Source organism: Protopterus annectens, chromosome 7.part1 (assembly GCF_019279795.1).
Source record: "Protopterus annectens isolate FY-2018-M chromosome 7.part1, PAN1.0, whole genome shotgun sequence".
NCBI classification, from domain to species: Eukaryota; Metazoa; Chordata; order Ceratodontiformes; family Protopteridae; genus Protopterus; species Protopterus annectens.
The window spans coordinates 400,638,414-400,652,127 of record NC_056740.1 but is presented as its reverse complement, the minus strand read 5'-3'; the positions used below and the strand labels follow the sequence as shown (position 1 = coordinate 400,652,127).

General features: G+C 41.8%; 1 protein-coding gene across 1 annotated transcript in view; it reads right to left on the bottom strand.

Moving 5' to 3' along the window:
• DCAF1 (DDB1 and CUL4 associated factor 1) overlaps positions 1-13,714 on the bottom strand; it is a gene marked incomplete in the record, with an annotated part of 1,406,260 nt that overhangs the window by 683,080 nt on the left and 709,466 nt on the right. Inside the window, 1 exon segment of the mRNA XM_044078852.1 lies at positions 7,890-9,141. Within this exon segment, the coding sequence (XP_043934787.1) occupies positions 7,890-9,141 (1,252 nt within the window).

Genomic DNA, 13,714 nt, shown 5'->3' with positions numbered 1-13,714 from the left:
TGTAGTGGAGCTTTTCTCCCCAGCCCTCCTCTGAAAATGGGCTTCTTGCCCAGTCTGACTTTCCTGGTAAATAAATAAATATGATATCTAGAGCTCATCATCAATGACAGTGGTATCATTAGAACAACTCATTCTTCCAGAAATCTACTGCAAACAAGGTCAGGGGGGGAGGGTGGAGGAAGAATGAAAATGGACAACACAGATGGAACGTTAAGTACATAACTTCTTAATCTGATTTTGTCAACTTTCATTCTGCCTAAACTGCTCGGACAGAGACCCCAGCTACCTAAATTCCCAGGAAGAATGTTCCTCAGCACAGCTGAGCCAAAGGCTGCTCTTCCCCTGGAGACCAGATCCAGTTTGTAATGACTGAGAAATGTATGAGGATTAGCCCATTTTACAACAGCACATACGCCATCCATGGAAGCCTCAGATAGAAACACTTAAGAAGTTGCCATGGGCAGAGCAGTGGTTAAATGTCACCGCACAGCAAGAGGTTCTTATGTGTGGGGTCTATGGTATGTATCCCAGACACTACCCTATCTATGGAACAGGCTACTCATGCATGTGAAGCAGAGTTCCTTCGTAACCCAATTCAAGTGCAACTTGGACAACTGGATGGGAAACCGTAAATTTGTCACTGGTTTGGCACCTACTTCTCTAATGGACACAGGTAACCAGTAACTGGTTCATCTTCCACGCCCATCCTTACACTTAAGGGTATAGAACTTGTCAGATTTAGGATGCATGGTTAGTTTTAAAAAGGCCCTTGTGGTCATTTGCCTAGTAAATACTTATGAATCTATGAAAGTCTACATGTTCTCCCTGCGTTCACGTGGGTTGTTTCCTCTCACATTCCAAAGGCATGCTTCTGGAGCATTTCTCCCCAGGATACACTGAAAATAGACACAGTCATAGTCAGACTTTCCCGGTCAACAAATGTTAAATAAATATATAAATAAAATAGCTGAATGGGCTCTTAAACGTTTTAGACCCAACTTGCTATAAATGAATGGTATGCAATTCGTTCACCATCTCGCTAAGGTTACCTTTGCAACTAGTTTTCCCAATTTAGCATCTGCAAAGGACACCAATGATTGATTTGTCTTTCTAATTTCATTTGTTTTATAAGTAGAAACACAACTGTCTGTGAACATCTAATAGATGCAACATGTATTCCCCTTTACTCTCAAATTTAGGAAAAACTGGCAAATTAACCGACTGACTGATACTGGAATCTGACATCACCTTAGAAAGGAAAGAAATGTTGGTATGTAAGGTGTCGCTATCCTTATGGAAGATCAAGTATGAAGGTTTAGAGTTCAATGACAAATCTGAAAATTCTTCTACCAGAGGTTATGTCCACTAGAAAAACACTTTTCCAGGACAAGACCTTAAGATCACATTTATCTGCTTTTTCAAAGGGAGAATCAAGTAAAGCCTTCAGTACCAAGTTTAGATCCCATGGAGTGGGATCTTTGTATGGGGGTCTTAATAGGAGTGTTCCTCTCAAATATGACTTACAAAAGATTAGAAGAGGCCACAGATGAATTCTCAAATCCAACATGAAAATTACAGATTGTTGCTAAATGAACTTTAAATTGTGGAGAAGCTAAGCTCCATCATTAAAAACCGATGCAAAAAAGTATGTTATATACAGGAACTGAGAAACCGTCAATGTGCTTTTGTTGTGCCCAGTAAGCAAACCTTTTCCATTTACTTGTGTAAAGTCTTCTTGTAAAAGGCTTATGGGAAGATAAAAGAAAATGATGGACCGGGGAGGAGAGCATAGGTTTGTCTGGCTATTAATGGAATTGGTGAAACAACACTGTTAGCTTGAGGTTTGAGATCTCCGGATGAATCATGGCTGCCTGTTGAGACAGAAGTTCTGGAACTGGATTCAGAATCCAAGGTTGGTAAAGTAGACGAGGCCACAGAAAGAAAACCCCAATCTGTTGAGCCCAGTAAGGTGCAATGACGATAACCCTGCTGTTCAACCTGGCGCCTTTCTAAAGACATTTAGGCAGGTAATTATAAAGACAACCGGGGGGTCAATCATGGAGTAGAGCATCCCTCAATGATTCCTAAAGAGGGGGAATTAGGGTAAAGTACCTGCTACATTTGTTGTTTAGGGGAGAAGCAAAAAGGTCGCAGCAAGGCTGGCCCCACTGGTGGAAAATCATTTCTGTCACTTCCATGTTGAGAGACCACTTGTGAGGAAGAGCGGACCTGCTCAATTTGTCTGGTATTACATCAGATTTCCCCAGAATGTGCATTGCTATGAGAAAATGGCTGGATGAGAATGCCCACTGAGTGCTTCCCGATACAAGGGGTAAGAGCTGGTTCCTACTTGTTTGTTGATGTACCAAACTACTGACATATTGTTTGGCTGTATTGTGATTGTCCTGAAAGGCCTGCAACTCTAAGAGCACTACTCTCATCTCTAGAGCACTGATATGAAAATTGGCCTCTTCATGGGACTAGATGCCTTGGACTGTTTTCCCCAGGAAGTGCCCCCCCCCCAATCTAGGAAGTGTCCATGGTCACTATGGCCTTGGGCTGAGGGAGAATGAAAGGACGACCTTGTAGCACCTGATCTGACCGAATCTACCACCAGAGGCAAGTCTTGCATGCCTGAGTGATCCTTATTTGTGCTGACATGCGCTGGTAAAGAATTGACCACTGTGTTGCTAGCATCACTGAAGAGTTCTTATACAAAATCTGGCTAGATCAAGTGGGCTGAAATCTTGGTACTGTGAATTATTTTCATAACATGGAATCTGATAGTTTGTACTCTTGAAAGAGGAAAAGAAGCCATCACTGATATTGTGTTGAAAACTGCTCCTATGAACTCCAAGGTTTGACCTGGTTGTAACGGACACTTCTCAATTTACAGTTATTCCCTGATGAGACCAAATCTGAAGAACATGATCCCTTGCTCTTGTTAGCAGATGCCTGGATGGGGAGGTAATGAGTCAGTCATCTACATATGGAAACACTTGGAATCCCTGCAGTCTCAGGTGAGCTGCTACTACTATCATGCATGTGATGAACACCCTGGGGAGTTGTGATAGTTCAGAACACTGCGCTTTGGTCTTAACAGTGACCGTCTCCCAGACGGACTTAAATACCTTCTGGATTGTCTGTTCATGTGATAGTATGCATCCTGAAGGTCTCTGGAGCACATCCATTTGTCCTTGCTCAGGAAATGTAGAATGGACTGAAGTGTGGCCATCCAAAACTTTGTATGTTGAAATGGACTTGTTTAGAACGTTGAAATCCAAATTAGTTTCCAGTCCCCATTTTCTTTGACACTAAAAATAATACCAAGTTCCAGATTTATTTGGTCTGTTGGGACCTCTCAGATGACTATCAGCTTTTGTATTTCTACCGTTGCTTCTTTCCTCTGACTCGTGGAACGTAAGGAATTTTGCACAGTTGGAGGTGGCAAGGAATTATACAGCCTCTGGAAATAATCCTCTGCACCCAAGTATCTCTTGTTCAAGCTCTCTGGTGCAGAAATAGTCAACCTCCGATTGCCTCTGGAAGGGGACAATCAGGACTCCTTTCAGGAATGCTAATAGAGTCCGTCAGAAAAAGAATATCTAGACCCCTGGTTTTGAGAGCCTCCTGTGCTGTGAAGGCAGCATCCATTCAAGATCTCCCCCTTGCCTCTAGGGGGATTATCTCCATGCATATCCCAGAAAGGACCCTAGGATTTTCTGAGCCACATTTTCAGACCACTCCGTTGATTCCTAAAAAAGGATCTTTGGGGGGAGGGGGGGGGGATGAAAAACAAACACCCACTGCAGAGGGGGTCTTTCCATCCTTTTCACACCTGAAGAATGCTTCCTTCATTTATGGGCCAAACAAAATGCCATCAAAAGCAGCATTGATGAATGACGACTTGAAAGGCTCTGCAAAGTCACATAAGCGCATCTAGGCATGCCTCCTAATGGACATGCCTGAACTCGCTGCCCTTGAAGCACCTTTGGCTGCATGCAAGATATGCCTCATGGATGAATCTGAAATGGAGTGAAGGGTAGACAACAGAGGCGACAAGACGATTGAGCCTCAGCAGTAAAGGTCCCTGAAAGGGATTTTGAAAGTTCAATGATCAAGTTCCTTTGTAGCCTAGTAAAATGTGCCAAATAATTCATCAATCTACAAACAAAGGTTGCGGACGCATAAACATGCTTCCCAAATCTACCCTAGACTCCCTGTTAGGGGGATGAAGAGATGAACGTTGTTCAGCAAGCTCCTTTTTTGGTGGCCGCCATGACTGTAGCATACACTGGAACCCACTTACTGCAGAATTTCTTTCCGACAGGTGGAGCCAGAATCTGATCTGGCCTCTTAGAGATTGGCTCAACTGAGTCAGGTTCCTTCCATGCCCACTTAGAGACCAAATCAATGAGCTCATCGGCAGGCAGAGTAACACAGGAGATAGATGGGTCGGCTCCAAAGACTTCCAGAAATGCTGACTCCTCTGGTGGAGGGCTGCTGGAGGACCAACCACCTCTCTGTTTAAGGATTTCAAAAGTATCTCACCATGAGATGTTTTCCAGAGGTGATTGTAGGGACCTTTCTCTAACAAAAATCAGTACCCTCAGTGACAGACTCTTGCAGAGAGTCCAAGTGCCTCCCCCTCACACTTTCTCTTCCAAGGAACTTCCTTGATGGGATGCTCCGGTGAAGTGTCAGAAGAGACTAAGACCCTTCTGGGTGGTCTGGATGCCTCAAAGGCTTCGGATCCCAGCCAAACTGACCCAGGAGGTTTGGATCCAGGGACTCTGAAAAAAATTAGGGAGGAGTAGGCAATGGAGGTATCACAGAAGGAAGGATAACATGACCCGAAGGGGCAGAAACCGCTGAAAGGAATTTCCTCATCATTCTGTCCACATCTTCCTCAGACTCCTGGAAAAGCACGCTGAAGCACGGGATGGTGACCTGGAACAATGTCACTCAACAGGGACAAGGAACCATTGAAGGCACAGAATCCAAACTAGGAGAATATTTTGTCCTCAGAAAGGTCTTTGGATCTGAAGATTTTCTCAACGGATCTAAAGAGGAGCTGATCTGAGCAACTTTCAGATCAATCTGGATTTCTTCTTTAGTGGCTCTGATGACGGAGTCAAAGTGGACGGTCTTGAAGACTTGAGAGAGTTTCTTTAGTCTTAGACTTAGGGGATTGAGCCCCCAGCAATAACCTCTCCGGATGAGGACGGGAACAATCCTTTTAAGAGGAGTTTATTTCTCTTGTCTGCCAAGGCCCTTGGGTTAAAGTTTTTTACAAATACAGCAATCCTCCTGTAAGTGTTGAGGACCTAAAATAATAAACACAAAGTGTGGGCATCAGAAAGAGGTAATATATGCACACACCTGACACTTTCTGAAGCTGGCAGGTCCCCTATCAAACATGATGACCGACAGAAGAGAAAGGCAATAGGGAAAGAACATTTTTTTTTTAACATCATAGAAAGGAAAGGGAAAAAAATTATACCAACAATGGTACAAAGAAATACAATAACATGCACAAAGATAAGGGAAAGAAAAAAAGGTTACCAACGATGGTAAATGAGAATACACAGTGTATAGAGTAAGACAATAAAATATATTTAAGTCAAAACTGAGAAAATAAGAAATAATCACTTCTTCTTAAACACTCAAGAGCCAAGGCTAACCACTTCTTTCGCAAAAAGCAGCAAATGAGATCTAGGGTATGTTAAGGATTGGTGCACTATGGGCAAGGGAAGAGCTCAAGAGCTTTTTGGTGACCACAAGCTTTAGTAACAGCCAAGTGGGATCCGAACCCAACATTTGAGTAAGGAATGTAAACTGACATCAAACCTCCTTTTTGACAGTCAGGGAAGGAAGGATTCCCTCAGGATTAAATTAGTTTAGGCCAATCAGAAAGACAATGGACGTGAGGTCCTAGGTCTTTTTGGGAAGCAAGAGAACAATCACTAAAATGGCAATGAAATTATCCCTCTTGTCCAATGTGAATAGAAACGAGTGATACTGTAAAGTACTGAACGTGAATAGAAACGAGTGATGCTGTAAAGTACTGAACGTGAATAGAAACGAGTGATGCTGTAAAGTACTGAACGTGAATAGAAACGAGTGATACTGTAGAGTACTGAACGTGAATAGAAACGAGTGATACTGTAAAGTACTGAACGTGAATAGAAACGAGTGATGCTGTAAAGTACTGAACGTGAATAGAAACGAGTGATGCTGTAAAGTACTGAACGTGAATAGAAACGAGTGATGCTGTAAAGTACTGAATGTGAATAGAAACGAGTGATGCTGTAAAGTACTGAACGTGAATAGAAACGAGTGATACTGTAAAGTACTGAACGTGAACAGAAACGAGTGATACTGTAAAGTACTGTACATTTCAAAATTACATTAACATGGTTTGAAATGTACTGTCTGTACATTCAAATACATCTACTACTCTTAAGTGGAGCTTTTCATCTTCCTGGGCCACCCTGTGAATAGGTTCTGCCAAGTGAGATGTTTCCAAATAAGAGTAAGATGGGATAGCAAGTGTATCCCCCTTCTGCAGCACCAGTCCTAATTTCAAACTTTGCTTATACATGTAAAACAAACTACAAAACCAAAGCAATCAAAATCCACTAACCTTTACCTATGAAGTACATTTAAAAAGGAAATAATGTAATGCAAAACAGCTCTTACACTAGACAATGACATACAGAAAAACGAGAGTGATGCTGCTACATAAAATGCGACAATGATATAGAGAAAAACGAGAGTGATGCTGCTACATAAAATGCGACAATGATATACAGAAAAACGAGAGTGATGCTGCTACATAAAATGCGACAATGATAGAGAAAAACGAGAGTGATGCTGCTACATAAAATGTGACAATGATATAGAGAAAAACGAGAGTGATGCTGCTACATAAAATGCGACAATGATATAGAGAAAAACGAGAGTGATGCTGCTACATAAAATGCGACAATGATATAGAGAAAAACGAGAGTGATGCTGCTACATAAAATGTGACAATGATATAGAGAAAAACGAGAGTGATGCTGCTACATAAAATGCGACAATGATATAGAGAAAAATGAGAGTGATGCTGCTACATAAAATGCTCCCAAACCCTCCCCACAAAAAATGAAGCAGTCAGCACAAAGAAATAAAGTTTGGTCTGTTTAGCCATAGTCAACAGGGATAAACCCAGACTCTCCCTATCAAACTACCCTTAATGTAGTATTAAGGAACAGTTAACAAACCTGCGGGCTACAAAGGTCCTTTATATTGACCCCAACTCTACAGCTTCAAATCTGGATCAGTAAAAGTGAGGAAAAAGGAAGAATGGAATGGTAAGGCAGTTTCAGAAAGTTATCTCAAATGATAACGCTAAAGTAGGAACAAACTAAACTAAAAACTGGAGATAAAAGACTTTGCAATGACAATGTTCTTAAACAGAAGAGGCGGCTAGTAGCCAACAAGTTCAGGGTTACGACAATTCAGTACCTGTCCTGGAACAAAAGACCCAGAGAAGTATAAAGCCTGGAAGGGATGCAAGCCTATACTCCCATGAGAGGACAACTTATAGAAGCCACTCTGCTTAAGCAACTTCTCTCAGAAGGTAGTAAGAAATTGAAATGAAAGAAATATGCATGAATAGCACACTCTGAGCTCAGGGCATATAAAGTAACAACTCTAATCGCTGCACCATCAAGCTGTTCACACATAGCTCAGCATTACCTCAGAATTTAAGATCTGAAAATATCACCAAAGAAAAGAATTTACACTGATGCAGTGTATAACTTTACTAAAAACCTGTAACATTTAATACAATGCTCACCCATGGAATACACTCTTAAATATGTGTGTATAAACTGACTTACCTGCTGAAGATAAGATGCCTATCAAAACATCCCCCGTCAACCCCTCCATACTTTGGAAAAGATGTCCTACGTGTTAGTCGTGATGTAAAGTTAAATGGTGCTTGTCGTCGTTGTTTGGGCTCAGGGCACTGATGAGGGTTAAAGAGGGAGAAAGGAGGGCAAGTGGTAACAGGGTTTTTACAGCGAGCATGCTGTTCCCGCAAATATTCTGTGATAATACTGTCCAGCGTAGGTGGTGAAGGCAAGTGCCTGTCCAACTGCTTTTTAATTGCTGGACTTTGGTTGTACGCACCATGATCCGACTTTTGTCTTAACACTCTAAGTTTTCGTCCACTGCAGGAAGAAGGTCTTTCCTTAGTAAATACAATTCGACCAACTACAGAACTGGTAGCATGGGAAGGTGCTGGGAGAGCAGGCTGTCCCTGTGAGGTGCAAGGCTTAGCCTGCACCTGAACGGAGGTTGAATTGATTGACAAATGACAGTTTGGTTTAGAAGGAACATTACTAGTAAGGCGTGGTGTTCGTGGCAAACTAACAGGAGATGCTGCAGTTGTGACAGGTGTGAAAGCAGAAGAATGAGAGCAAGCAGTCATAGGTAAGTCTGCCTCTTTAGTTAGTGCAGAAGCTGTTTCTGGCAGTCCTTTTGAAATTAAATGGTTGCGAATTAGCAAAAGCAGTTCTTTTTCTGAAAAGGTGATCCTTGACTGGGCCACAACATCTGCCTTCTGCAATCGTGCCAGAGATACATCAGTCCCAATCAGCAAGGGCTTCCCTGAGACACGTTCGATAAGTTCAGCAGCATATTTACAGAACTTGACATGCTCATTTCTTTTATCCTGCAAAACTGGCTCCTTCATGAGTTGCTGGATTTGGCTACTGCTGAAGAGGGGAAGTTTGCCAATGATTTGCTTGATAGTGCTGCTGTGGGACAATCCAACTAATGCCTTACATGCCAGGGCCCGGATTTGATCTGCATCTGTAATGGGCATCTTTATGGTCAACAGAGAGAGGAGCACTTTAATGCCATTATTAGCCTGTACAACATTCCACATCTTGGTGAGGACATGCTCAGTGCTCTTAGGCTGGTGAAGAAGTTTCCTCCTTGGGGTCCCAGCCATGAATTTGCTGATGCTGGAAATGCGCTTGTCTGGTCCACAAACACAGTTAATGATGATCTGGAGAGCAGACTTTTGAATTTCTGCATCATTGACAAAAATTTCACCTTCTGCAACTTCTAGGACAATACTCATTCCTAATTAAAAACAAAATAAAAACCAAGAGTCACTTTTGAAACCATCAAAATGATCCTGAATCAAGCTGCAGGGTTCCTAGTAAATTCATGCATTGGCTTGCAAAACGAACTGACAAATGACTTCTAAGAACAGACATCAATAACATTTTTGTAATTTAACCACAGCCTTAACTTCAGGTTACAAGAACTAATACAAGTATAACAAATGCATATTAGAGCTGTTAACTATTTGAGAAAAGTCAGTTTTAGTACAAGTACCAAATAAAACATTCACGTTTTAATGCTCTCATTTCAAATGCCATTTCTGTCAGTTTAAACACAATCAATATACAACTGTAAAACACATGGCACACAGCACAGCCATCGTGGAAATGATTTTAGAACAAGATTTACAAATATTCAAAAAGCTTATAACCTTACGGTTTTCTAACCAATTCAACCTGCCATAAGTGCTGGCACCATATTAAGCAAGTTATTCATATAAATCTGAAGTCTTGTTGGATGAAGAACAAACAGCAGTTTAATTCTAAGTGTTACCAGTGTGGAAGAATGTTACAGAAAGCAAGAGAACACATGTATTAAATAAGTCGCAGAAGACTCATGAAATGTAATGAAGTTCATAGGTTGGTACTAGGCTATCAGCCCTAGGGCTTAAAAAAGCCTAGCCATAACAATTCCCTGGCTATTTCTTCCCACACTATTTACTTCCCTGGACCCCTGTCTAGCAGGGCGACTGACGTGATCCCCGGGGTGAATTTCCTTTCTCCCATCCAATCGTCAAGGTTCCTTTTGAAGAGGACCAAATAGGCACTCTGCTTGACATGTATGGGCAATCTATTCCAGAGTCTGGGGAGTCTCTGGGTGAGGAACCTATCCCTCCAGCATGTTTTGTTTATTGTGATGACAAGGTTTAGATCCCTGGAGCGTGTGGCCCTGAGGGATTGGGATTTCTTTAAGTGTAGCATGTCCAACAGCTCTGGGTTTGACATGGCTTTGTATGTTAAGCAAAGATCGCCTCAGAGTATACGATATGTGACAGAGTATAGCTGGACTTTAAGGCGGTCAGCGTAGGGCATCTGCTTTAGGCCTGTGATTCTTTTAGTGAGGTATTTCTGTGGCCTTTCCAGTTGTTGCAGATGTCTTGAGAGGTACATACCAAACGGGGCATTGTATCTTTTTACTCAGTTATTCTGCAGAATCAAGGCTATGAGCTGTTAAACTATTTCCTGCTGTCCAGGATTTGATTTCCTACACTGTGACCTGGTTAAGTCACATAAGCAGAAATGCTATGGGGTTGTTGAGAATTCTGGTAAAGCTCTTTAATGTATTTTTGGAGTACATGTCTAGTAACTGCAAATGGACTTCTAAATGCTTGCAGTTCAGAAGCTCGTAGCAGATGTCACAAGCACCAAAAATATCATCTTCAAGGTAAGGTATGTTAAAGGAAATGAACATCAAGTTCACAGATTGCCAGGGTTAGTTTTCTAATGCACAGCAGGGTTATGATGATGGAGAAATTCATTTTTAAGTGGCATGAAATGGACCACCTCATTTAAGAGATGCATGACAGGTAACAGAATACAAAGAAAGCAAGCTTTGGTACAATCAACTGGTCCCAAAAAGAGAGGGATAAACTTGATAGGAAAATGAGAAAAATGCTAAGTCCATCAAATAATATACAAGAACCAGTATCTCTCAAGGTTATTCCTTGTTCTGAGACAAGCATGGCCAACCTTGAAAGTAACTACTCATTTTGGTTGGAAATTATGGCACTAAATACACACATTTATTGGCATAATCCAATCCACAGTGAGAGTTCTAAACCACAAAGAAAACAAATCTCTCCTCGGGTTAGCAGATGCCTTTAGGAAGACAGCAAGCATGCAAATCAAACCAGGAGAGGACAAACACTCAAAGTGCAAAAGAAAAACAAAACGAATACAAAGAACATGGCCAGAAAAAAGAACACTGGAAAGCCCACAATTACAGTGAAAAACACAGAGAAAATACAGCTGTGTAAGAACTTACCATAACTGATATTACACTGATCATGGCTCTAGTATTACTAACTGATGGGGTATCGTGCCAAGGAGAGTCACATGCCCGACCAGCATACTAAAGCCTAGGCACCTTCTTGTGTCATACGTCTGACATATGACCTGAGTAAAGGAGATACAAGAGGGACATGACATATAGGTAATGAATTACCTCAGGACTTTCTTGTCCTAGAAAAAAAAAGGAAACCAAAACAAAAGTAGAGGCAACATCAAAAATTAGAAAAGGGGGGAAACAACTGCCACCTTGTCCAAGAACAACAAAATTAAACAGAAAGCAGGGGAAAGGAGATGAAATGCAATACTGCAAACAGTTATCTCTCGGACATCTAGTGTTATGGTAAATTCACATACAATTGTACTACGTCCTTCCTTGGATCACTGCTGTAGCACCACTGACTGATGGGGTAATTCCCAAAGCTACCTAGATGAAAAGGGAGGTAAACTGAGCGGATGAGATGAAGTCTAAGACTCCTTGTGGATGGCTCTAGCAAATCCAGCTACAGCCCTAGAAAAAAAAAAAAAAATCCTATAATGTTTGGTAAAGCTGTGGATACAAGATCAAGTAGCTGCTTCTAGAATGGATTTAAAATTCAAACCTTTGAAAAATGCTGAAGAGGAAGTAACAGCTCTTGTAGCATAGGCTTTAACAATTGGGGAGGGGGGGCAGTTTTCCATACAAGGAGTCACAAAGCAATCACACTAGAAATGCATTTAGAAATTGTTTCGGGAATGGATGACCTAACATTATGTCCTAAAAGGAAATAAAAAGCTTATCAGATTTCCTGATGTCCTTAGTTTTGTCAAGATAAAAATCAGAGATGTCAATTGACTTCTGAAGACTAAGTCTCTCTCTCTCCTTTGTTCTGAGCAGATGAAAAAGCTATCCCTGTGGAAAATAATGTAAGGCTGTTCCACCAGAACAGCATGCAGCTCAGAGACTTGCCTTACAGATATCTGAGAAATATGCAAAACGGTTTTCCACATTAAGGACTTCAGATCAGCCAGAACAACTTGCTCAAAGGGTGGTAAGGTTAATTTTTCCAAGGACATAGTTGAGATCCCATGAAACAAGAATTTGCTTGAGAGGGTGTCTCATATGCAATATTCTTTCCATGAACTGCTTTACCAAAAGAGAAGAGGGGAATCCAAAGGCAGACAAGCAGAGACAGCCGCTACGTGCACCTTAATATATGTATATGGTAATCCATTCTGAAGTACCTCACACACAAAAAAGTTCAAGACCAGAGGGATGTTAACTTCAAGGGATCCTCTGTACCTATTCAGGCACCACTTAGAAAACTTCATCCATTTGTAAACATAAGATTTTCTAGTAGCAGCTTTTCTGGTCTCCAGTAACACCTTCTGAATGTCCTCAAGAAACAAGAGACTGAAACATCCAGACTGTCAGTTATAGTTACACCAAACTGAGGTACACCAGTCACCCTGATACTATGTGCTCAAACCCAGAGTGTGAGGAAGTCTATGCCAATTGCCCTTGGCCAATACCATTAGAAGAGAGAAACAAGACTGCCTGGGCCAATACCATTAGAAGAGAGAAACAAGACTGCCTGGGCCAATACCATTAGAAGAGAGAAACAAGACTGCCTGGGCCAATACCATTAGAAGAGAGAAACAAGACTGCCTGGGCCAATACCATTAGAAGAGAGAAACAAGACTGCCTGGGCCAATACCATTAGAAGAGAGAAACAAGACTGCCTGGGCCAATGCCATTAGAAGAGAGAAACAAGACTGCCTGGGCCAATACCATTAGAAGAGAGAAACAAGACTGCCTGGGCCAATACCATTAGAAGAGAGAAACAAGACTGCCTGGGCCAATACCATTGGAAGAGAGAAACAAGACTGCCTGGGCCAATACCATTAGAAGAGAGAAACAAGACTGCCTGGGCCAATACCATTAGAAGAGAGAAACAAGACTGCCTGGGCCAATACCATTAGAAGAGGGAAACAAGACTGCCTGGGCCAATACCATTAGAAGAGAGAAACAAGACTGCCTGGGCCAATACCATTAGAAGACAGAAACAAGACTGCCTGGGCCAATACCATTAGAGGAGAGAAACAAGAATGCCTGGGCCAATACCATTAGAGGAGAGAAACAAGACTGCCTGGGCCAATACCATTAGAGGAGAGAAACAAGACTGCCTAGGCCAATACCATTAGAGGAGAGAAACAAGACTGCCTGGGCCAATACCATTAGAGGAGAGAAACAAGACTGCCTGGGCCATTACCATTAGAGGAGAGAAACAAGACTGCCTGGGCCAATACCATTAGAAGAGAGAAACAAGACTGCCTGGGCCAATACCATTAGAAGAGAGAAACAAGACTGCCTGGGCCAATACCATTAGAAGAGAGAAACAAGACTGCCTGGGCCAATAACAACAGAATACCACAATCATCTTTGCATTTCTTTCTGAACATCTACAAGGATCTTGTGAATTAGTGGAAAGGGTGGAATAGCATACAGCAACATTCCTATCCAAGTAAACGAGAAAGAATCT